This window comes from Scardinius erythrophthalmus (assembly GCF_964197995.2).
Source record: "Scardinius erythrophthalmus genome assembly, chromosome: 21".
In the NCBI taxonomy this organism is placed as follows: Eukaryota; Metazoa; Chordata; class Actinopteri; order Cypriniformes; family Leuciscidae; genus Scardinius; species Scardinius erythrophthalmus.
Genome location: NC_138241.1, coordinates 1,749,809 through 1,773,473, shown reverse-complemented (window position 1 = coordinate 1,773,473; position 23,665 = coordinate 1,749,809). Strand labels below are relative to the sequence as shown.

Here is a 23,665-nt window from a genome sequence, read left to right as displayed (position 1 = left end):
TCAATTAAATATTTACCATCTTATATTCTGCATAACTGGATGTTTTAAATAAACACTGATAAAAAACTACACAAGTTTTAGGGCTGGACGATATGATGATATATATAACACTGATATTTAAGTGATCACATGGATTTTCACCTATATTGTGTTTATATAAAGCGTTCACAGGGAAATGTGCTTTATGTATTTCAGCTCTTCTGCCACTCAGTCCGACTGAGGGAGTGTGTGTGTTCCCACAGGAAATTGACGTTGATGCATAACCTCTATTGTTACTTGTTCCAGATCGTTCAAAGAACATCTAAAAGTAACATTCCCATAATGTTGGAAGAATGATACAATGGAAGGATCCCTTAACGTTCGTTAGAACATTTTAAAAAAAATTATGTTTTGAACGTTCAGAGAACATTCAGAAATAATGTTTTCATAACTTAATGGTAACATTATTAGCAGATCGTTCTTAGAACATATTTTGGCAACACTTTATTTTACACAGTCCTTGTTATATATGTTACATGTACTTACCATGGTAAACAGTAAATTATGCATAACTATATGCAACTAACCCTCAATCAAACCCTAATCCTGCCCTAACCCTATAGTAAGTAAATGTAGTAAATTAATTTTACTCAGTACTTAAATATATAATTACACTGTAACAATCACACCTTAAAATAAAGTGTAACCCATATTTTTGTTAAATGAGAATCTGTAATTTGCTGGAAATTTTAGAGTATTTGTGTGTGTGTGTGTAACCTTAAATCATCTACAGGACATTGTGGGTATAGATTACTTCTGAAATGTAAATGGTATGGATTACAAATTACACAACTGTATTCATTACATAAAAAGTGTAATCTAAAAGATTACATTACTCTGAACAGATTACTTTGGCTGGTATTACCTAAAGTAACTCTGTTTGTTTGGTGTCGCTGGATCAGACTGTCCTCTGCTTTTTTAATGCCCCTTTCCCCCATCAAATATTGCATAAATTAGATTTGAAAGCTTAAACACTGAAAATTCATCCTGCAAAAAACATTTTGAGTGCTTTAAATCTTTTAGCAGGCTCCTCCCCCTAGTGGGCGGAGTCACGTTTGAAATTTCACTCAATTTACTGCACTATTTCATAATCAAATCTTTTTATAATATTGACAAAACACACATCGTTGAAAAGGTCTGAGACTCAAGGTTCCATATTTGGCCGCTGTTTTGTGATAGAAGTGATATTGTGACAGAAATTTATTAATTTGTGGCAGGAGAACGCATCAGTGTGTTTGTCACCCGGTGGCTGTTCTTGGTACAGCGCCTAAACAAAACCTCACACGAACCCACATTTTTGCGATACCAACTTCAAATTTGGAGCACATTTAGGTTAGATATGGCTTTGATTTCATAGCTAAATATTTTGTCAAATATATGTTTGGTAAAAAAATAAATCAAGTTTAGTACAGCACATCTGCTTTACAAACTTAAACTTCTATAATTGCTTAAACTTTCTTTTGTAAAATGTAACATTTCATGAAGCGCTTTCACTTCTGCAATAATCTGGCGAGTAAAAAGAGATCAACTTTAGGCCAAAGGGGGTGACAGTAAACAGGCATGTTTTTTATAAAAATATAACCACTAAATTTAAATGCATTAGATATTGTTAATATCAATTAGCATTGCAAAAAGGTTGTGTATTGATTTGCTAAGAGTGTAAAGGTGTGTGTGCTCACAGGGTCTGTATCGCGCGCAGTGAGGTGAAGGTGCCCTTGGCCAGCGTCTGGATCTTGTTGTCGTATAAAGAAAGCAGCGAGAGATTCTGCAGGTCCGTAAAGGTGTTTGCACGAAGACAGTGGATCTTGTTTGCATTCAGAAGCCTGGAAACACATGAGGAAGAGAGAGAGAGAGACGCTGATGAAACAACATCATGCACAACAACAGTGGGCAGTTTTCATTGGTTTTCATCATAGAGCCGTTCCACTCACAGCAGCTGGAGGGCGTAGAGTCCGTCGAACACTCCTTTGGGAAGATCCGTTATCTTGTTTCCATACAGAACCCTGAGCATCACAGAGACAGTCAGCACCAGAGCATGAGCACGAGCCCTTACTGCTGAAAATCATCACCGTGAACCCTAACGCTTGGTTTGAGTAGAGCCAACTCAAATTATACAAATTAGTTCCATCAAATTCAATTTTATGAGTATTTAAAACTTTCCTTTTCTTTTGAGTTTCACAAAACTGACACTTTTTAAGTAAGTTGAATTGTTTCATTGTTTTGAGTTTTATGAACTAGTTTCTTTTAATTTAGACAAACTGAAATTTAACTGAAACTAGGCTGGGATTTATTTTTCCCAGCATGCTTTGCCATGACACTTAAAAGGCAGAGTAAATGCTAAAATTAAGTGTTACGTATATATGTTTTTTTTTTTTTTTGTCAGATTAATGTTAAGTGGGAGATTTATTAGTGTTTAATGTTTTGTTATGAGTTAATGTTATGAAATCTAACTATGTTAACTAATGAATGTTGAGTTTATGTTATGTTGGGTTTTTTCGACTGAAGAAAGAAAGACATGAATATCTTGGATGACATCGGGGTAAATAAATTATCATAATTTTTTTTTTTGAAAGTGAACTAATCCTTTAAAGTAAGCCGTTTCCACTACTGAAAATATTTAAATTGAGATTACATGATAATCTTAAATTGTGTATGAATTAGCTTACTAAAATATTTCAAGTTAAGAGCAATTAAAATGTACGAGTACAAAATAAAAATCTGCAAGTTCTACTTACTTACTTAATTTCTTAACTTAAACATTTTTTTATGTAACTCAAATTATTTTAGTTTTGCCAACTAATTCGGATTTACAGAGTGCTGAAGGGTATTAGAATACATAAATTATGCCTTGGAATGTTTATCATGAAAAATTATAACCACATACATATTACAAAGTTGTGCATTGTTACAAGACATGTTCAAATGTCAGATGTAACAAGATATCTGCAAATATAATGCATTTTAACTTTGGTCACAATTATTTATGAAAAGATATAATGCATTATAACACATATTATGTTCTAAAAACTTTATTTATACTTTAGTTTTTTCTGTAATGATTTAGTTTGATGTTCGTCTAACGTTTTTTAAATGTTACTTGTTGCGGAATGTTCAAAGAACATTCAAAAGTAACATTCACATAATGTTTAAAGACGGATACAATGGAATGTTCCAAGACAAAAAAGTTTCTAAAACATTTAAAAAAACTTTTTGAACATTCAAAAAAAAATAATAATATTTTCATAACTTAATGGGAACTTTTTGGCATCTGAAGTTATTTAAACAATAAAAGGTGAATTATTTGCATTACATTTGCGATGAAATCAGTCTTACTTTTTAGTATCAAAATAGATCAATCTTTGTTTTTATGTAACTGGCTAAAAAAGGTGTTAAAAAAACGCAGGTGATTACTTGTAAGACTAGTCTTTTGCAGCCGGCCCCAGATCGGGTGAATTTTCTTTTTATTCTGATTTTAAGGAGAACAAAATGCAGCCAGTTCTTTAATGTACAAAAATCGGATGGAATAGAATCAAAAGAGAATGAGAGAGTTCAAGAATAAAGCATCTGGGTGATGTACAGTAAGTTTAGATGAGGTGAAGGGTTGTCTCATGAATATTAATGAGTTTACACCAAGAGAGTCAGCATGACCTGATTAATATGCATGAGATAAGCCACAAATGACCTATCACAGCACTCGTTGTGACATACAGATACACACAGACACACACACAGGCACACACACACTCACACTCACACACACACACACACACACACACACACACACACACACACACACACACACACACACACACACACACACACACACACACACACAATTCACACAGACACACACTCACACACAGACACACACTCACACAGACACACAGACACACTCACATTCACACAGACACAGACACACACACACACACACACACACACACACACACACACACACACACACTCACACACACACACACACACACACACACACACACACACACACACACACACACACACACACACACTCACAGTGAGTTCAGTGAGCGCAGGCCCAGGAAGGCGTCGACACACACACAGACACACACACACAGACACACACACACACACACACACACACACACACACACACACACACTCACAGTGAATTCAGTGAGCGCAGGCCCAGGAAGGCGTCAGGAGCGATCTCCGAGATCTGGTTGTTGCTGAGATCTCTGTAGAGAGAGAGAAACACTGGGTTCAGACGTGGAGAGCGTTCGCCAGTGTCCCGCTGAGTCTGGGCTGGCTCATGCAGTCGGAGTGTAAACGAGCGAGTCTGAACCTCCAGCCGGCTGTGGTGAGGACTATTAGTGAACGCCAGCATTACAGGCCACGGAGAAGACTTTAATAAGCCTGTGGTCTACCCATCAAACCACACGCAAGCCCAGCCAGAGAGAACACACACTCCTGAAAGCATGAGAATCTGCAGAGCGCTGGGGTTTACAGCAGCAAACCGGCTTCTTGAGGATCTCCACACACATTATTCATACGACACAGACCGTTTCAAAGCAGCTTCACGGTCATAAGCAGGAAAATAACAGAATCAATCCAAACTTTAATCAAATATGAGACTAATTAAAATTCAGCTAAAAAAAAGCAGCTCTACAACAGTGTCATTATTCAGATCAAGTTTTTGTTTAACTGAGTAATACGGTGTAAAATTAACCTTACTGTAAGTCGCATCTTAACTTTCAACAATCGCTGGGATCAGATATCATATATACATGATGCCGAACAGAACAGGTTTCAGAATAAACAAATTCTTAATATCATATTCTTTTCTAGAATACTCTGTTCTCCTGTTATTTCAGTGCTGTATTTTAATCGAGGTAAGGCCATCTTCGATTCTCTGCTTACTTTGTATTTTTAATTTCACATAATTCTGTATTTTAGTTAGACGCGCTGCTTTATTTAACATAAAGCCGCGAGTGATATTAATTATTATTGCAGTCTAATTTGCACTTAAGCCGTTGCTCTTATTGCAGTTTCGTCTTGGCACATTTTCGCGTTATTCAGACTTAATTGCCCGACCGAAACAGCTTATGTAAGAACAGATTTAAATAGTGAAGTCTCAGATAACTCCATAAGGACCAGCGAGCAGCACGCAAGAGACACAACAAGAGCGCGCAAGTGTTTTTTTCTAGAATACTGCCAATCTGCGTCCCATTCTCTCATCCGCACACACTCCTCTCTCTCTTTCCGTGGGTCTATGGAATTGCCAGTCAGCAGTCAATAAAGCTGACTTCATTCCAGCCTTTGCATCTCATTCTACTCTAAATATCTTGGGCCTGACTGAGACCTGGATTCGTCCAGAAGACTCAGCAACCCCCGCTGCTCTCTCTAGCAATTTCTCCTTCTCTCACTCCCCTCGCCAGTCTGGGAGAGGCGGGGGTACAGGGCTCCTCGTTTCTAACAATTACAAATACTCTGCGCTCTCTTCTATATGCAACAACAACTCATTTGAATATCATGCTATTACACTCACAACTCCCATTAAGATCCATATTGTAGTCATTTATCGTCCCCCAGGTCAGCTGGGTAATTTTGTGGATGAGCTGGATGTGCTGCTGTCCTCCTTCCCTGAGGACGGCACCCCACTTCTAGTCTTTGGTGACTTCAACATCCATCTCGACAAGCCGTATGCAGCAGACTTCATCTCTCTCCTAGCCTCTTTCGATCTCACACAACTCATCACCACAGGTACTCACAAATCAGGCAACCAACTGGACCTGGTTTACACACGCAACTGCATCACAGACAACATCTTGGTGAGACCTCTCCATGTCTCAGATCATTTCCTCATTACCTTCAGTCTACAACTCTCTACCCCTGCACCACCAACCCCACCACCCCTCCCATCTTTCCTCTGCCGTCTCATCTTCTCTTCCCCCACCCTCACAATTCTCATCTCTGGATGTGAATACCGCAACGGATACCCTATGCTCCACTCTAACCTCTTCTCTAGACATTATCTGCCCTCTCTCCTCCAGGCCAGCACGCGCCACTCCCTCTAACCCCTGGTTATCTGAGGTTCTTAGGGAACACCGGACCGAACTCAGGGCAGCGGAGAGGAAATGGCACAAATCAAAAGACGCATCTGACCTGAGTACGTATCAATCTCTCCTCTCTTCCTTTTCTGTTGATGTTCATGCTGCAAAATCTTCATACTTCCACAACAAGATCAACAACTCCTCCAACACACGATTACTCTTCAAGACATTCAACTATCTCCTCTGTCCACCTCCACCACCACCCGCCGCCTCCTTAACTGCTGACGATTTTGCGATCTTCTTCACCAACAAAACAACATCTATCAGCAGTCAGTTTTCAGCTCCACACACACAGGAACCCAGACTGACCCCTTCCACAGCCAACAACCCTCTGCCCTCCTTTTCTCCACTAACCGAGGAAGAAGTATCTACACTTCTCCTCTCCAGTCACCCTACCACCTGCCCTCTAGACCCCATCCCCTCACACCTTCTACAAGCCATCTCTCCCACACTTCTACCAGCACTCACACACATCATCAACTCATCCCTCCATACTGGCACTTTCCCTACAGCATTCAAGCAGGCTCGGGTTACTCCACTGCTTAAAAAACCAACGCTAAACACATCATTTGTAGAACATTACAGACCTATCTCTCTCCTACCATTCATTGCGAAGACACTTGAAAGAGCTGTTTTCAACCAAGTAACATCCTTTCTGTCTCTCAACAACCAGCTGGATGTCAACCAATCCGGCTTCAAGAAAGGGCATTCTACTGAGACTGCATTACTGTCTGTCACAGAAGCCCTACGGATCGCAAAAGCTGCTTCCAAATCCTCAGTCCTCATCCTCCTGGATCTGTCTGCTGCCTTCGACGCTGTGAATCATCAAATCCTTCTGTCCAGCCTCTCAGCACTGGGCATCACAGGAACTTCACTCCACTGGTTTGAGTCCTATCTCACAGGTAGGTCCTTCAAGGTCGCATAGAGAGGCGAGGTATCCAGAGCACATCAACTGACCACAGGGGTTCCTCAGGGTTCAGTGCTGGGACCCCTCCTCTTCTCCATCTACACCACATCACTGGGACACATCATACAAGCACACGGCTTCTCCTACCACTGCTATGCTGATGACACACAGCTCTTCCTCTCGTTTCAACCAGATGATCCCACAGTAGCTGCACGGATCTCAAGCTGCCTGGCAGACATCTCGACGTGGATGAAGGAACATCACCTGCAGCTCAACTTGGCAAAGACTGAGCTTCTCGTCCTCCCTGCCAATCCGTCTCTACAGCACAACTTCACTATCCAGCTAGAGTCATCATCAATCACCCCATCAAAGTCGGTGAGAAATCTTGGAGTAACGTTTGATGATCAGCTGACCTTCACAGATCACATTTCAAAGACAGCTCGATCATGCAGGTTTGCACTGCACAACATCAGGAAGATCAGGCCTTTCCTAACTGAGCATGCAACACAACTTCTCGTCCAGGCCCTGGTCATTTCTAGGCTTGACTACTGTAATGCTCTTCTGGCCGGACTTCCAGCATGTGCAACTAAACCCCTACAGATGATCCAGAACGCTGCAGCCCGTCTTGTCTTCAACGAGCCAAAGAGAACCCACGTCACTCCTCTGTTCAGCTCACTGCACTGGCTACCTCTCGCTGCTCGCATCAAGTTCAAGGCATTGACGCTTGCTTACAGATCTATCACAGGCTCAGCTCCCTCCTACTTTCACTCACTCCTACGAGTCTACATCCCTGCCAGAAGCCTACGATCGGCCAACGAGCGACGTCTCGTGGTTCCATCCCAGAAAGCCACAAAATCACTTTCCAGAACATTCTCATTCACAGTTCCATGCTGGTGGAACGCTCTCCCCACCCTCATCCGGAATGCAGAATCCCTGACAACCTTCAAAAAACATCTGAAAACCCATCTCTTCCGTGAGCACTTAACCTCATAAAAAAAAAACAAAAAAAAAAAAAACCTCCCCTTTCCCTCTAAACCTCGCTTAACGGGCTTATGCTACTCTGAATAATGCCTGAACTTTGTATCTGGAGCACTTCTTGCACTGCTTTTTGTTTTTTGCCTCTTCATGATGACTCGCTTAATCTAGTCCTACTTTGTAAGTCGCTTTGGATAAAAGCGTCTGCTAAATGACTAAATGTAAATGTAAATGCAAATGAATATCCACTGATATTATCCTCATGGCAGAGTCCAGAACCGCATAAACATGTTTTATTTAAATTGTTCTGGTTTATGTTCTCTTAGGAAGTTATATGGCTCAGCAAACATGTTAGAAGAACTTTTAAACACTATCAATCTTGAATCAGAATATCTTCCTCTTGCAGCATCTCTTCTCTTCTCTGATGATGTGGGCGGGGCTATAACCTGTCACTCACATGAGATCAGCCAATAGCAAACCACAACCATCCAATCAATTCCCCACAGACACAATCAAGCCCCGCCCACATTTGTTCTTGTTCCAGAAGTGTTACGCTCAGATTTACGACACAATAGAGGAGAAAAGTCCTACACAACTTTCATTTCATGACGACTTTCATAACTAACCACAGAACATACTATATTAAAGCTGTATATCACCGCCATATTGACACACTCATCTCTGACTTCTGCCCTGTTCATGCTGTAAAGCTGCTTTGAAACAATATGTATTGTGAAAAGCGCTATACAAATAAACTTGAATTGAATATGACAGATTAAACAGGATGAATAATAGTAGGCCACCTAAAGCACGAAGAGGAATCTACGGCAAGCCTAATGTCTGCATACGTCTGTTGCACACATGACAGCAGCGCTGGGTCTCCTCAGCTGTGTTTCAAACTCACATTCGCCGCAGTTTCTTATAAGGAGAGAAGGCTCCAGGAGGGATGGATTTGATGCCGTTCTGTTCCAGTCGTCTGCAAACAGAGAAGTAGAGAAACATGCAAGCGTTATTGCAACGTTTACATTTCATAGCATCTCTAAGAGACACACTCCCACTCCATGTCACCCGCGATCATGTAGTCAGTCTTGTGCGTGTCTGAGTTTCGCCTTCACTAATACTGTAGTCTCTGCCATCAATATTCTCTCTGGATTCTGTGTTCGGTTTATTAGCATTATTACTGGACATCATACAGCGCAAATGACTTTCTAGCCACTTAGAGTGTTCAGCTTGTTTCCAGAACAGAGTTATTTATTTATTACTTTTCTGATCTCAAAACCATTGATCTGTAATTTTTATGAAAAAATAAAATGGTGCAACATAGTTTTCATTTTAAAGTGCCCTTTGTTAGTTTGACCTAGTTTAATGTTAATCTGTCTTTTGCAGTTTAACAGAACACAAGTTCTTTATAAATTTTACAGCATGCAAACAATGTTTGAATTTAAGAGAACGCCAACAATGCATCACAACATCAGGTCGCAAATAATGCATCAACTTATGTAAACACGTCATTCAGACACTGGGCCCTATTTTAACGATCTGAAATGCACGTATCAAACGCGAAACGCAAGTAACTTTGTGGGCGGGTCTCGGGCGCTGTTGCTATTATACCGGCGGGATAAATGACTCTTGCGCCCGACACAAATCTAAAATGTGTTGGTCTGAAGTCGCTTCATTACTCATAGGTGTGGTTTGGGCATAACGTGAAATAAACCAATCAGAGCGTCATCTCACATTCCCTTTAAGAGCAGGCGCGCTTGTTCCATGGCGGATTGCTATTATAACGGCGGATTTGCCAGGAGCGGTTCACAGCCGAGGAGACCGATGTTCTCGTCAGGGCCGTAAAACACAGAGAAGTGACATTGGGGATGGAGAAACACACCCAGATTAGCTTCGGTTAAACAGGCGTATGATAATTTGGGTAAATGTGTAAGCTAGATTTATGCCTATTTTTTTTCACATCTTCATGGACACAACAATGATTTCCCTCCTGTGTTAATATTTTTCCTTGTAATAATGTATGGTTTGCAAAAATGTGAACTGCTGCATCTGTGTGTAGATGAGAGAAGCAGTGTGTGCGTGAGTTGTGCACACGCTACATTATGGCCAAGTATGCGCCCTTAAAACAGCATCTGAATAACGCACCACTGACTTTAGACGAGGTTTCTCCTGGTCTGTGGCGGAATTGTTTTCTGGAACTGCAAAATAGCACCAGGGAACGTTTGCGCCGGAACACGCCTCCTCTTTTCGCTGAACCGCCCCCGGGAGCGCAAGTTCATTCCCTAATTTACCGACGTGCGTCTGTGGAGGGAAAAGTCCGCTGTGCGTCGGGTGCAAAATAGGAATGATGCATGCGTCGGTGTACAAAGTCAGTTGCGCTGGGTGCGAGATAGGGCCCCAATGTCTTTCCCAGTGATGTTTGTTTGTAAATGAGACCTTTTAGCTGAACTCGTATTTAAAGCACTCACTTTGAAGCGGGATTGGCAGGCACGTAGCAGGGTAAGTAATCTGTAGCATCAGACGACGTCAGACAATGACTGAGGGAGTGTGTGTGCTCTATGTAGTGCTGGTGATGAGGGCTAGGAGTGTGTGCTTAAGTGCTAGAGAGGATGATGGGAAAAGCAGTCCGTAACATTCCTCCCTTCTCCTGTACGGCGGCTCCCGACTGACAGAACAGTCCCAGGGAAAGAAGAGCTTGGGAGGAGATGAAGGAGTGTGGGGTCATAGTGTGATCCAGACCAGTGCCAAGACAAAGGCCCATGGGGGGAACCAATGGAGGGAAGGGGGAGCCAGGAGTCAGCCCAAATGAGGTGGAGACCCAGGCGGAGCCGAAGATCTGGGTAGACACCGATGGACTGGAGGGCACAGGGGTGACCGAAGGCTAGCGGGACAGAGGCGGAGATGGCAGACTGGTATCTTTTGTTCTATTCTGAAGGGGTGGAGGGAAGAGGTGTAGCCAGAGGACCGGAAGTCCATGGAGTAACCAGGGTGATGACTGACCAAGGTGAAGCCGGAGGGATGATGAACCAATGTGGAGCTGAATGGTTGGAGGTCCGAGGTGGAGTCCAGGGTTTGGAGGCAGGCTGTCTTTGGCAGTGGAGGAGGGAGAGGGAGGCTGAGTGGGATCATCCATGAAGGAGGAGACTTGGGGTTGGGCAATGAAGACTTGGAGCTGGGCTTGACCAGCAATAACTTAAATGACTTGGAACTGGGCAGAACCAATGGCGGCGAATATGACTTGGGACTGAACGGGACCAATGGTGGAGACAGGGCTTGAATGTAGGAGGGAATCAAGGAGTTCACATAAGGAGGAACAGACTTCAGGGGCATGAGGATGAAAGGAACCCCACTCAACCATGTGAAACTCCACCAGCACTGGTCAGACTGGGCAGGCTTTGGCTCTGGGTCAGTGGTGGGTGGGTCTGGGTCTCTTAGCAACAAGGCACATGTTTCTGCCTTAACATATCCATCTTTTTTTGCAACACAAATGTAAGCTGTTTATCTGTGAATGTGTGAGATATTAAAGGGAAATAACTAGATGAATAACAAAGTGCAGTAAACGGTAAAACTGTTTGCACAACAAACCAATGTGTTTATAATTGAGACAATACATTAAAATAATATGGTAAAAATACCAGTTTGCAGTATCAAGCAACATAACAAACTGTTTTGTACATCTAAAAATAACTAAGCGAATGACACTGGATTCATTTAACATGTACAATGTACAGATAGCCACACCTGCTCTTATGTTAAAAATAAGGTGGATACTGTCGATTTGCAAGTTGTTTAAGGAGAGTACGTTCACAAACCGATTAAAGCATTTGCTGTGTTTAAATGAAATGAGTCGTTTTAGTGTATAAACAGGTAAATACTGCATACAGTATACTGTAATATACAGTAATTCCTGTGGCCTGGCTGTAACGATCTGTTCATGGCAATACAATCATTCTGTTGTGGCAGAAACTTCGAGAACACAGCGAACATCGGCTGTGCTGATAAAGGTGGACGCGCTTCGTCTTTCGTCTGGTTTTGGATGTCATTAGTGTCTTTGGCGGCTGGTTGTGTTTTTAAGGGTCTGTTTTAATGGCACACCCTGCGGCTTCAGTCCACAGTTCTGTGAAGAAAGCAGTTGCTTTCAGTCTAAACAGCCTCATTTAAAACAGGAAAGTCATTTGTCAGGGTCATTTAGAGCCTTCAGAGCCAGAGGCAATTACAGTTCGACTTAAACACTTGCAGAATTTCCCTTCTCTTCAAACGCAGGGCACTCAGTAGGAAATATAGAAACACAATTTACATTCTTTGGATTGCAGTGATTCCAGACAGCACATTCCTGTGGTCTGTTCAGTCTCTGTCCAAATACATCTGTCGTAGATCATGTGACTAGAGTCCAGAGATTGCAACACTGCACTGCAAAAATCATGTTCTTTCTCAGCGTTTCGGTCTTGTTTTCCAGTATAAATGTAACACTATACAATAAGGTTAATTAGTTAACTTTAGTTATTGTATTAACTAACATAAACTAACAATGAACAATACAATTGTTACTGTATTTATTAATCTTTGTTAAATCCAGCTGTTCATTGTTTGTTCATGTTAGTTCACAGTGCATTAACTAATGTTAACAAATACAACCTTTGATTTTAATAATGTATTAGCAAATGTTTAAATTAAAATCAACTAAGATTAATAAATGCTGAAGAAGTATTGTTCACTCTTAGTTCATGTTAACTAAGGTAGTTAACTAACCCTAACTAATGAACCTTATTGTAAAGTGTGTATGAATATCTAAACATTCTAAAATTGGCCCATTGGCAGATATTTGTTCTAGGTTTAAGCATGAACTCACTTTTTTTTTTTAACCTTTATTTAACCAGAAAAGAGCTCTCTTCAACTTCATTTTGATACATCTTTCAGAAAACAAGATCTTGAGTAATTCTTGAGACCTAATCTTGAGTAATTTTGCCTCTCCAGTAAATGTATCTTGCTTTAAGAATGTTTAGATATTTGTACTGGAAAACAAGACAAACTTACATTTACACTTATGCATTTGGCAGACGCTTTTATCCAAAGCATGTAAGGTAAGTGTGTTTTCACAGTTTGTGAATTCCCTGGGAACTGAACCCTCAACCTTGGCGTCGCTTGCGTCGTGCTCTACTGTTCGAGCTCCAGGAACTTACATCTCCGCCATGCTGTCGGGAAGGTTAGCCGGGATCGCTGTCAGTCCTTTCCCTCGGCAGTCCACAATGTTATTACTGCAGGTGCAGACGGCCGGACACGAGCCCGTGGCCAAACTACACGACTGGCCCACAGCGCTCTCAGACTGACCTGAAGAGGGACAGTCACAGTCAGTGAGAAGAGGTTGTGGGTAATGGAAGTGAAGTGTGCAAATAGCAGTCAGGAACAGCACTTTACAATTAGGTTCCAGTATTCAGTATTCCAAACAGGTTCATGTATCTGTTGACCTCAGTGGTCACATGTTAATGTCCTTAACTACTATGTACTTACATAAAAATAATTATTAGGTACAATGTACTTGTTGTATTGCACAACATGGTATTTCAAGGTGGCAGTTACACATTACATTACTGTAGAAGTAATCATTATTTATGCATAATTATAAGCAATTAACCCTATAGTAAGTACATGCAGTTAATTACTATTCCTCAGTACTAATTTGTGTAATTACACTGTAAAAATGTCATCTTAAAATAAAGGGTTACACTTTATTTTAAGGTGTCTTTGTTACACTGTAATTGTACATTCAAGTACTGAGTAATACAGGGTTAAGATTAGGGTTTGGTTGAGGGTTAGTTGCATGTAATTATGCATAACTTACTGTTATTACTATAGTAACTACATGTAACAAATGTAACAGTGACACTGTAAAGTAAAGTGTGACCGTATGCAGCTGATAGGGGTCAGGTTAGGAGTCTTAGGACAGGTTTGGTGGTATTGGTTTAAGGGTGGGTTAAGAGGTCAACAGTGTATTTATAGATGTTAAGAACAGAAATTAATTACAGCTGTAATGACAGGGAGGAATTTTTTTTAAATGTAAGTACAACATAAAAACAATGTATGTAAACAATAGGTGCACTGAATAAATGTTAGTACATACTGTAGTACTTAAAGACACCTGATATAAGTGGGACTGCGTTTGTTAATGGACCTCAGCTAACATGAACTGATTTTTATTAACAAAGATCAATACATACTGTAACAAATGCATTTAATAACTAATGCAGTAACCAACTCTAAATAATTGGACCTTACGGCCCCGATATACTTCAAAGTGAAACTGAAGAGCGAACTGGTGTTATGTCTTTTTGAACAAAATCAGGCCAAAACCAAGTTAATTTCAGAAGTTTGAAGCATCTAGTCACTACGGCTGATTAAACACCTATGAACTCCCATTGGTCAGTGTGGTGATGATGTAACAGGTGGGTGTGGCTCTGAGGCTCCGCCTTCTTTGAGCTGTAAATCTCCATTTCTTCTGTTCAGACGCGAGTACAAACAGGAACACACTGGAGAGCCGCTTTATAGTAGAAACTGAAGCTGTAACTCTGACTGAAAGAGACACTGACACTGTTTTTCATGTTTAATACTGTAAAGCTGCTGCTTTAAATCAGTCGACTGTATAAAGTGCTGTATGAGTAAACGTGACGTGACTGTAGATCTGAATCTCAGAGCTGGAGCAAACATCTCCACATCACTATGATCAGATGCTTTCTGAACTGCTGTTTCTCATTGTTATTGTGTGTTTATTCTGTTACTGAGAGGAAAGAGCAGCTCATGTTTACTGTTAGGGATGTTCGTTAACAGTATATCGCAGTTCATTTAGAACTTCTTTTTACTCCAACATGAAGAATGAAAAAACTTTGCCGTGAGTATATCAGGGCCTTTATTGTCAAATGTTGCCGACTCGGCTGTGGTCAGTTATTTTGGTGATATGCTCTAATTCAGATCAGTGAAATACAATAGGGAATGGAGGGCAGATTGGTCACTGATTGGTCTTACCTGAACAGCTGAACTCGTGTTTCTGGATCTCGGCTACGTTAATTCCTCGTAGCGGAGCTGGAGAACTGCACTGGGTGAACAGACCGATGGTCGGACGCTCACGCAACCACTGTGACAACCAGGCAAGATTGCAGTCACAGTTCAGGTTGTTGGAATGTAAACGGCTGAAGGAGGAAACATGGAAGCACGAATGTTAAAAAGGCCATTATGCACTTGATGTTGTTTCAGGCTCTACTAGAACAGGTTTTCCTGCTTGAATGTTGATTATTTTCCTCATATTCTCAATTGTTGCGGCTCCTCTCTTCCCAGTCTGTCAGTAACGCTCTTCCTGTCTCTATGAAGCCCCTCCTTCGGAAAAGCACACTGCTCTGATTGGTCAGCTGGAGCAGTGTGTTGTGATTGGTCGAGCGCTTCGTGTTTGGGAAATGTCCCGCCCCTTTCCATAACCGCCAGTTTAACACACTACTAACTAACTCAACCAGGCCCCGCCCCTTTATTCTGCGTATTAATTATTATAATGAGGAATATTGTGACGTGTTCGTTCCCGGAAGAAACTCAAGACTACAATGGAGGCGTTTCAGGAGTTCAGAAACACTGACACTGATATAGAGAAGAACTCCTGCTGAAAAGACTTTGGAAACCTTGTTCATGCTCAAACTGCATCATTACACACTAAAGAAAGTGTAAAAAAACTAAACAAAAAAAAACAGAAGAATTTGTATACTCATATCATATTTGATGAAGTTTACATCATTGATCATTATTTCCCAGTTTATTACTGTGAAGCTTTGATTTGGCCAATGCACAATGTCTTTACTTAAAAGAAAAAGACCCTAATAATCAGATTATAGAGTTACTGGGTAGAGGAGGAACGACTGGTGTGAGATGTCGGGACACAAGCTTCAGAATGAACTACAAAAAACGATCCTGTTTTACAGCTGCAAACAGTTTCAAGATAATAAACAGGGAACGTACAAACTGATGCAGTCACGAGGATCTGGCGTTCGCTCTCTAAAACCTCTAAAACTTTAATCATGTTCTTGACATTCTTTAATGGAAACCTGTAATGTCAGTCTCGAACCATGAATCTGTAACTGAATAACAAAATAAATAAATATATAAACCAGAACATCATGAGAAAGAAACTCCATGTGGTGAAACGGTTGAGAAATTTCACAGAAATACCAGAATATACATTTCATGAAAAAACTGTGTGTGGGGTGTTTATTTCTGGGGGAATTTGCTGTATGTGTGTGTGAATTACGGACTGTGGCTTCTGGCAGAGCCGTGTGGCCTGGGCCGTCCCGCCAAAACTGCATGGAATGATCTGTGTGTGTGTGTGTGTGTGTGTGTGTGTGTGCGTGTGTGTGCGTCTGTCAGAAGCTTTTATCTAATGTGATTTAGGGTGTTTTCACTTGTGTTACTTGTGTAATTGGGTTTGGTGTGTGTGTGTGTGTGTGTGTGTGTGTGTGCATGCATGGTTTGTGTTTCCTGTGCATGTTTGAGTGTTACTCACAAGGTCCTGAGCTTGGGCATGTGGTTGAAGCTCGACACTGGAATGCTGCTGATGTTGTTGTTGTTCAGCGTTCTGCAAAATATCAAGACAATTAAACCCTCTGGTGCTCCTCATTTGGGGCTCTCACTCACTCATCCTCCGGTCAAGAGTGGCCAAACACATTTAGTGTAACCTTCTATTTCTTTCTTTTCAGTAAAAATCAATGTAATATAAAAATTTGACAATGCAAGTTTTTTTGCATTCGAATGTGCAGTTTTTTTTTTAATTCGACGAATATTCGAAATTAGAATTTTTATTTGATAGTCCTAGCGAGGACCATGGTGGAACCGGATGGAGCCCGGAGGAGCCAGAGAAATGACAGGTCGAGGCGCAGCAGCTGACTCGGAAGAACGAGGTGGAGCCAGTTCGACGAGGGAGCCCGGCGAGGCCTTAGGGATGGCAGTTCATGGTGGAGCCGAAGGAGCGTGGGCTTGGAGGCTTAAGGTGGAACTGAGGGATTCACAAGCCAAGATGGAGCTGATGACTGGGAAGCCCCAGCTGGATCCATGCAGAAGAGCAGAACCACTGGAGTAGCCGAGGCGAGACAGCGAAGACACTGGAGGAGCCGAGGCGAGACAGCGAAGACAGTGGAGGAGCCAAGGGGCCGAGGGGAGACAGTGGAGGAGCTGAGGGGAGACAGTGGAGGAGCCGAGGGGAGACAGCGAAGACACTGGAGGAGCCGAGGGGCCGAGGGGAGACAGTGGAGGAGCCGAGGGGAGACAGCGAAGACACTGGAGGAGCTGAGGGGAGACAGCGAAGACACTGGAGGAGCCGAGGGGCCGAGGGGAGACAGTGGAGGAGCCGAGGGGAGACAGCGAAGACACTGGAGGAGCCGAGGGGCCGAGGGGAGACAGTGGAGGAGCTGAGGGGAGACAGTGGAGGAGCCGAGGGGAGACAGCAAAGACACTGGAGGAGCCGAGGGGCCGAGGGGAGACACTGGAGGAGCCGAGGGGAGACAGCGAAGACACTGGAGGAGCCGAGGGGCCGAGGGGAGACAGTGGAGGAGCCGAGGGGAGACAGCGAAGACACTGGAGGAGCCGAGGGGAGACAGTGGAGGAGCCGAGGGGAGACAGCGAAGACACTGGAGGAGCCGAGGGGAGACAGCGAAGACAGTGGAGGAGCCGAGGGGAGACAGCGAAGACAGTGGAGGAGCTGAGGGGAGACAGTGGAGGAGCCGAGGGGAGACAGCGAAGACACTGGAGGAGCCGAGGGGCCGAGGGGAGACAGTGGAGGAGCCGAGGGGAGACAGTGAAGACACTGGAGGAGCTGAGGGGCGTAGGGGAGACAGTGGAGGAGCCGAGGGGAGACAGCAAAGACAGTGGAGGAGCCGAGGGGCCGAGGGGAGACAGTGGAGGAGCCGAGGGGAGACAGCGAAGACACTGGAGGAGCCGAGGGGCCGAGGGGAGACAGTGGAGGAGCTGAGGGGAGACAGCGAAGACACTGGAGGAGCCGAGGGGCCGAGGGGAGACAGTGGAGGAGCCGAGGGGAGACAGCGAAGACACTGGAGGAGCCGAGGGGCCGAGGGGAGACAGTGGAGGAGCTGAGGGGAGACAGTGGAGGAGCCGAGGGGAGACAGCAAAGACACTGGAGGAGCCGAGGGGCCGAGGGGAGACACTGGAGGAGCCGAGGGGAGACAGCGAAGACACTGGAGGAGCCGAGGGGCCGAGGGGAGACAGTGGAGGAGCCGAGGGGAGACAGCGAAGACACTGGAGGAGCCGAGGGGAGACAGTGGAGGAGCCGAGGGGAGACAGCGAAGACACTGGAGGAGCCGAGGGGAGACAGCGAAGACAGTGGACGAGCCGAGGGGAGACAGCGAAGACAGTGGAGGAGCTGAGGGGAGACAGTGGAGGAGCCGAGGGGAGACAGCGAAGACACTGGAGGAGCCGAGGGGCCGAGGGGAGACAGTGGAGGAGCCGAGGGGAGACAGTGAAGACACTGGAGGAGCTGAGGGGCGTAGGGGAGACAGTGGAGGAGCCGAGGGGAGACAGCAAAGACAGTGGAGGAGCCGAGGGGCCGAGGGGAGACACTGGAGGAGCCGAGGGGAGACAGCGAAGACACTGGAGGAGCCGAGGGGAGACAGCAAAGACAGTGGAGGAGCCGAGGGGCCGAGGGGAGACACTGGAGGAGCCGAGGGGAGACAGCGAAGACACTGGAGGAGCCGAGGGGCGTAGGGGAGACAGTGGAGGAGCCGAGGGGAGACAGTGAAGACAGTGGAGGAGCCGAGGGGCCGAGGGGTGACACTGGAGGAGCTGAGGGGAGACAAGGAAAAAAAGTGGAGGAGCCGAGGGGAGACAGTGAAGACACTGGAGGAGCCGAGGGGAGACAGCAAAGACACTGGAGGAGCCGAGGGGCTGATGTGAGACAGCGAAAACACTGGAGGAGCTGAGGGGAGACAGCGAAGACAGTGGAGGAGGGAGAGGGAGGCTGGGCGGGACCATCTGTGATGAATGAGATTTGGAGCTGGGCAACAAAGACTTATGTCGAGTTCACATTGCACGATTTTAGGCGGACGGGTTTTGAGAAATCGCAGACAAATGCCAGAAATCAGAGGCAAATCGGTGCTTGTTCACGTGAGTGACAATCACTTGTGTGAATTCTCATGGACGCAATCTGAGAGAATCGCTGATGAGTCATGATAATTGGCATGCTAAATATTAGGACCTGTCAAATAAGGCATGAACAAGGCATGTCAGGTTGAGAAAGTTCCTTGTGTGGTCCTCGAGGGAGCGACCCCCGGCTCCAGCAGGAGGAGGAGGATAACTGCATGTCCATAGTTATTAATTCGCCGTAAAAAATCGTTCAGTAAGGAGTCGGCTGTGTTGATAATCCAAAGAGGATGCGTGACGCAGGATGAACGAATAATAGTAATACTTTTAATGAACCTAAAGAGAATACTACATGCACAATGTAACGTTAAAACAAGACAGAACTGAGGAAGACTGAAGGCTTAAATACACGAGGAAGGAAATCAAAGGAACAGGGAACAGGTGTGACACTACGACAACAAATGAATGTCACTGATTTAACTGTTTAACATCATGAATTCAATAGTCTATGATCCTAAAAGAAATCATGAACATTTGCCCATCCATATAGTTGCAAGTAAAATGATGATGTTTTGCATGCTGTGAGGACATTAATAATGTAAGTTTTAGAATCTACGTCACATTTTAATTTCCCACACAACATCACACAGATTAATCCTGGATGGTAAAGACTCGCTCTTGTTCATGGCATAGATTCTGTTCAGTTTCTGATCTTTAGGTCTTTAGGTAATGTTTAACTGTGCATGTTTTTATACTCACAAAACTTCGACTCCACGTAACGCACGGAAAGCGCCGTCCTCGATGCAGCTGATGTGATTCTTGTCTAACTGACTGTTAAAACACGGAATGAAAGGATGTTTAGAGCATGTTGGAGTCTGAGCTGGTGTACTGTGCTGTTGTGCCGCGGGTCTCACAGGTTCTTGATGTCCGTGGCTCCTCTGAAGGCCTTTCGGGGAATCGCCTGGATGAAGTTCTCACTCAAGTCTCTGTCAAAAGAAATAAAATATAGGATTAACTAGATGAGTAGAGTTTGATGACAAACTTTGATGTTGGCTTATTTGAAAGTTTGAAATAAAGTTTGAAAAACTTTTGCTAACATGAAGAAGAAGCAGCTTAAACAGTATATCCTTATGTTGCCTTTGTCAAGCGAACATAACTACCTTACATAATACACATACATAATGGCATTTCATAAACGGCACACAGCAGTCAGCACACTTGAGTTAACCGTTTCTAAATTTACGTCTCAAAATGTTCATGAGAGACTTATAATTAATGCATCAATGGAATACAGAGATTACCCGGAAACCATTATCCACGCACGCTCTGTTTTGACATCAGGTGTTCAAATGAATGATTTATATAAGGCTATCTTACTCATTGTTCGTTGAACATTTTATCAGTTAGTGACGATTGATGTAAGAACTCCCCAAATGCACTGCAAGCCTGAGCAGATCGTACAGGCTATTGGTGCCAATACAACGGCTTTTGGGAAATGCAGCTTTTTAAATATACAGTATATGCCCAGTATGCACAAAAACGTACACTAAACCCTAAACACACCGGTAGTGTGAACAAAAGCATTTGCTGAAGCATTGCCATTTTACTTTGAGTCTCTGAGCTCTTTTATCGTGACTCATATCAAAAGTGCAGTGCTGTACCAGTTTACTACATCAGGAAAATTAAGTATCATAAAGTATTGTCTTACAAATCATGCACTATTGTAAAAGTATTTTGAGCTCATACAGTATTGAGCTCTATATAATCTGCCCCTGTAATCATAATGAATGTCCTTCCCATTCTATGCATACACACTGTATCTAATTTGCATATTAATGTGTATTTGGGGCAACATGTAATGAAAAAAGACGTGTAATAATGGGAGTAATAATTAAGAATATTTTCATAATATTTTATAAGAATATCCAGAATTAAAACTGTGACTGTGAAAAATGTTGTCAGAGAAATTCGCTAAAATATAATGTCCTCTACAGAGGCTAAAGATCTGTTCTGGGTCTCAGGAGGATATTTCTGTGAATATGCAGATGTCACTTCTGAAACTCTGTGGCATGCGACTGGCCGTCGGTCCTCTCAGCAGCATGAAATACCATACTTTTATTCAATGGATTTAATAGACGGTAGCCATGACAGCAAGCCAAGACCACTCCAATCACTAAAACACTGTAGCTTTGTCAGTTCATCGCGATCTCACAAAGTTGCATTATAATAAATGAAGATGCCAACAACACACACTGAATCTCTTTCTTACGTCGTGTCTACACTGGGTTTGTTAATGAGAGGTTTTGCGAACTCTGGCGTTTTGAGCGGTGAGTAGATTCTGACTAACTTAAAGACCTCTGATTGGCCATTGGGTTCATGAGATCAACAGCTATCAACTGTGATTGGTTATATTGTTGGAAAAACACGTTGTAAATAGATGCATTTGACGTTCTCAAGAGCGCGAACACAAATATGCGCTGGAGCGTTTGCCAGTGTATTATTACAGTATAAACTGAGGGTGTATAAACACACACACACACACACACACACACACACACACACACACACACACACACACACACACACACACACACACACACACACACACACACACACACACACACACACACACACACACACACACACACACACACACACACACACACACACACACACACACACACACACACACACACACACACACACACACACACACACACACACACACACACACACACACACACACACACACACACACACACACACACACACACACACACACACACACACACACACACACACACACATCTGTAGAACCAAGCCTGAGTGTAACAACATACAAGACTTCACAAAGAATGACTGAAACCCCAGGGCTTAAATAGGCAAGAGTAAACGAGATAATAACACACAGGTGAAAGTAATCAGAACATGATGAGTCCAGGCAATGGTTTCTGGGAAATGCAGTCCATGACGTGATTAAGCAGATGGAAGGAGCGCCCTCTGGTGGAGATCATGGGCACTCAACGTGACACGTTTACAATGAAAAATATCAAATGTTAGTGTAATATCATTAAGATGTTTTTTATTATTATTATTATTATTATATATTATTTAGTTGGTTAAGTAATTCAAGTTAAATTAAATTAAACGACTAGGTTTATTAAATATGATTTTTTTTTTTTTTACATTTTATTTTTTTATGTAAAGTTTTATTTTCAAGTACGTCTTTTATATAGTTATTGTTAAAGTCCCCCGGTGGTGAAATCCAGCTTTTAATGTTGTTTATGTGTCTATGTGCTGTTTTTAATACGCTTTAAGACAAACCATGTGTAAATTCATAAGTCGACAGCATTGCTGAGTATTTCCTCCTTAAAACTGCAGTGAACCAAAGACAGTCTCAAAAACACGCTTTGAAATCGCTGGTGTTTCTGACGTCACAAACTACCTTGTAACCAATCAGATCAACGTGTGATCGTCAACCAGTGGATCTCTGAGCTGAGTGAGTGAGTGGAGGCGGGGCTCATTTGCATATTCATAGAGCCGCGCATACTAAATGAGGCGAGGGTGTCGAGTTACATTTAAGATATTTTAAGGCATGAAGAAATTATTCAAGGAAAAAACTTTAAATATGTCATTTTGGTGATCAAAGATGAGTTTTAAGGGATGAAATGATTGACTACCGGGGGACTTTAACTAGTACATGAGAAAACTGCAGATATTTGCTTCATGAGCAAATTGTTCTTTTGTGTAAGATCTTTTCAGTTTGCAGGAAGAGCCATCAGCGCTGTTCTCCTTTTGTGTTCCAGCTCGTGCAAGACATGAAGTCGTACAGGTTTGAAGTGACATGAGGGCCAGTAATGATGGAATAATATTCATTATTGTGGAAGACATAAAACAGCTGCAAAGATAACCTGAAAAACAAGAGGTAAATGAAACGGCTGCATATTCAGACGCTCTGATGGACTGTCAGCGCTCTTTGTTTCAGAGGAACAGACTGAGGGCGTTGCTCAACATCAGAAGACAGACGTGTCGTAGCAGGAGACATCCTAAATCCTGTTTAATGCTTTAAAGTGATCGCCTGCCGAGCACAAAGCTCTCTGGGTAATCTGAGCGGATTACACGCTTGTGTTTAACAGGCTAATTGCAAATCTCTAAACAGAGTAATGAGAGGAAACACACGGCAGATCTTCCTCTTCCAGCACTCACTCTCAGCTGTTACTGAGCTTTCACTGGCGTTGATGTGAAGAGCAGGGTTTCTTCTGGCTGTACATTAAGGGTTGAGTGTGTGTGTGTGTGTGTGTGTGTGTGTGTGTGTGTGTGTGTCTGTGAGCGATTAAAGCAGGCAGAACTAATGAGTGTTTGTTAGAGTGTCTGGCTGTAAACGGATGTGACATTCGGCCACACAGGATTCAGCAGATTCTCCACTCGCTCGCACGCTTCTGCTCACCAAAGCTGCATTTATCTGATCAAAAATACAGTAAAAACTGTAAAATATTATGATAATGTAAATCAGCTGTTTTCTGTGTGATTATATAGTAGA

General features: G+C 43.0%; 1 protein-coding gene across 1 annotated transcript in view; it reads right to left on the bottom strand.

The window, feature by feature from the left end:
- slit1a (slit homolog 1a) overlaps positions 1-23,665 on the bottom strand; it is a gene marked incomplete at its 5' end in the record, with an annotated part of 120,621 nt that overhangs the window by 55,292 nt on the left and 41,664 nt on the right. Inside the window, 9 exons of the mRNA XM_081351729.1 lie at positions 1,719-1,862; positions 1,971-2,042; positions 4,179-4,250; positions 8,912-8,983; positions 13,188-13,335; positions 15,025-15,188; positions 16,541-16,612; positions 19,885-19,956; positions 20,040-20,111. Coding sequence (XP_081207855.1) covers positions 1,719-1,862; positions 1,971-2,042; positions 4,179-4,250; positions 8,912-8,983; positions 13,188-13,335; positions 15,025-15,188; positions 16,541-16,612; positions 19,885-19,956; positions 20,040-20,111 — 888 coding nt within the window. The remainder of the gene's footprint in view (positions 1-1,718; positions 1,863-1,970; positions 2,043-4,178; positions 4,251-8,911; positions 8,984-13,187; positions 13,336-15,024; positions 15,189-16,540; positions 16,613-19,884; positions 19,957-20,039; positions 20,112-23,665) is intronic.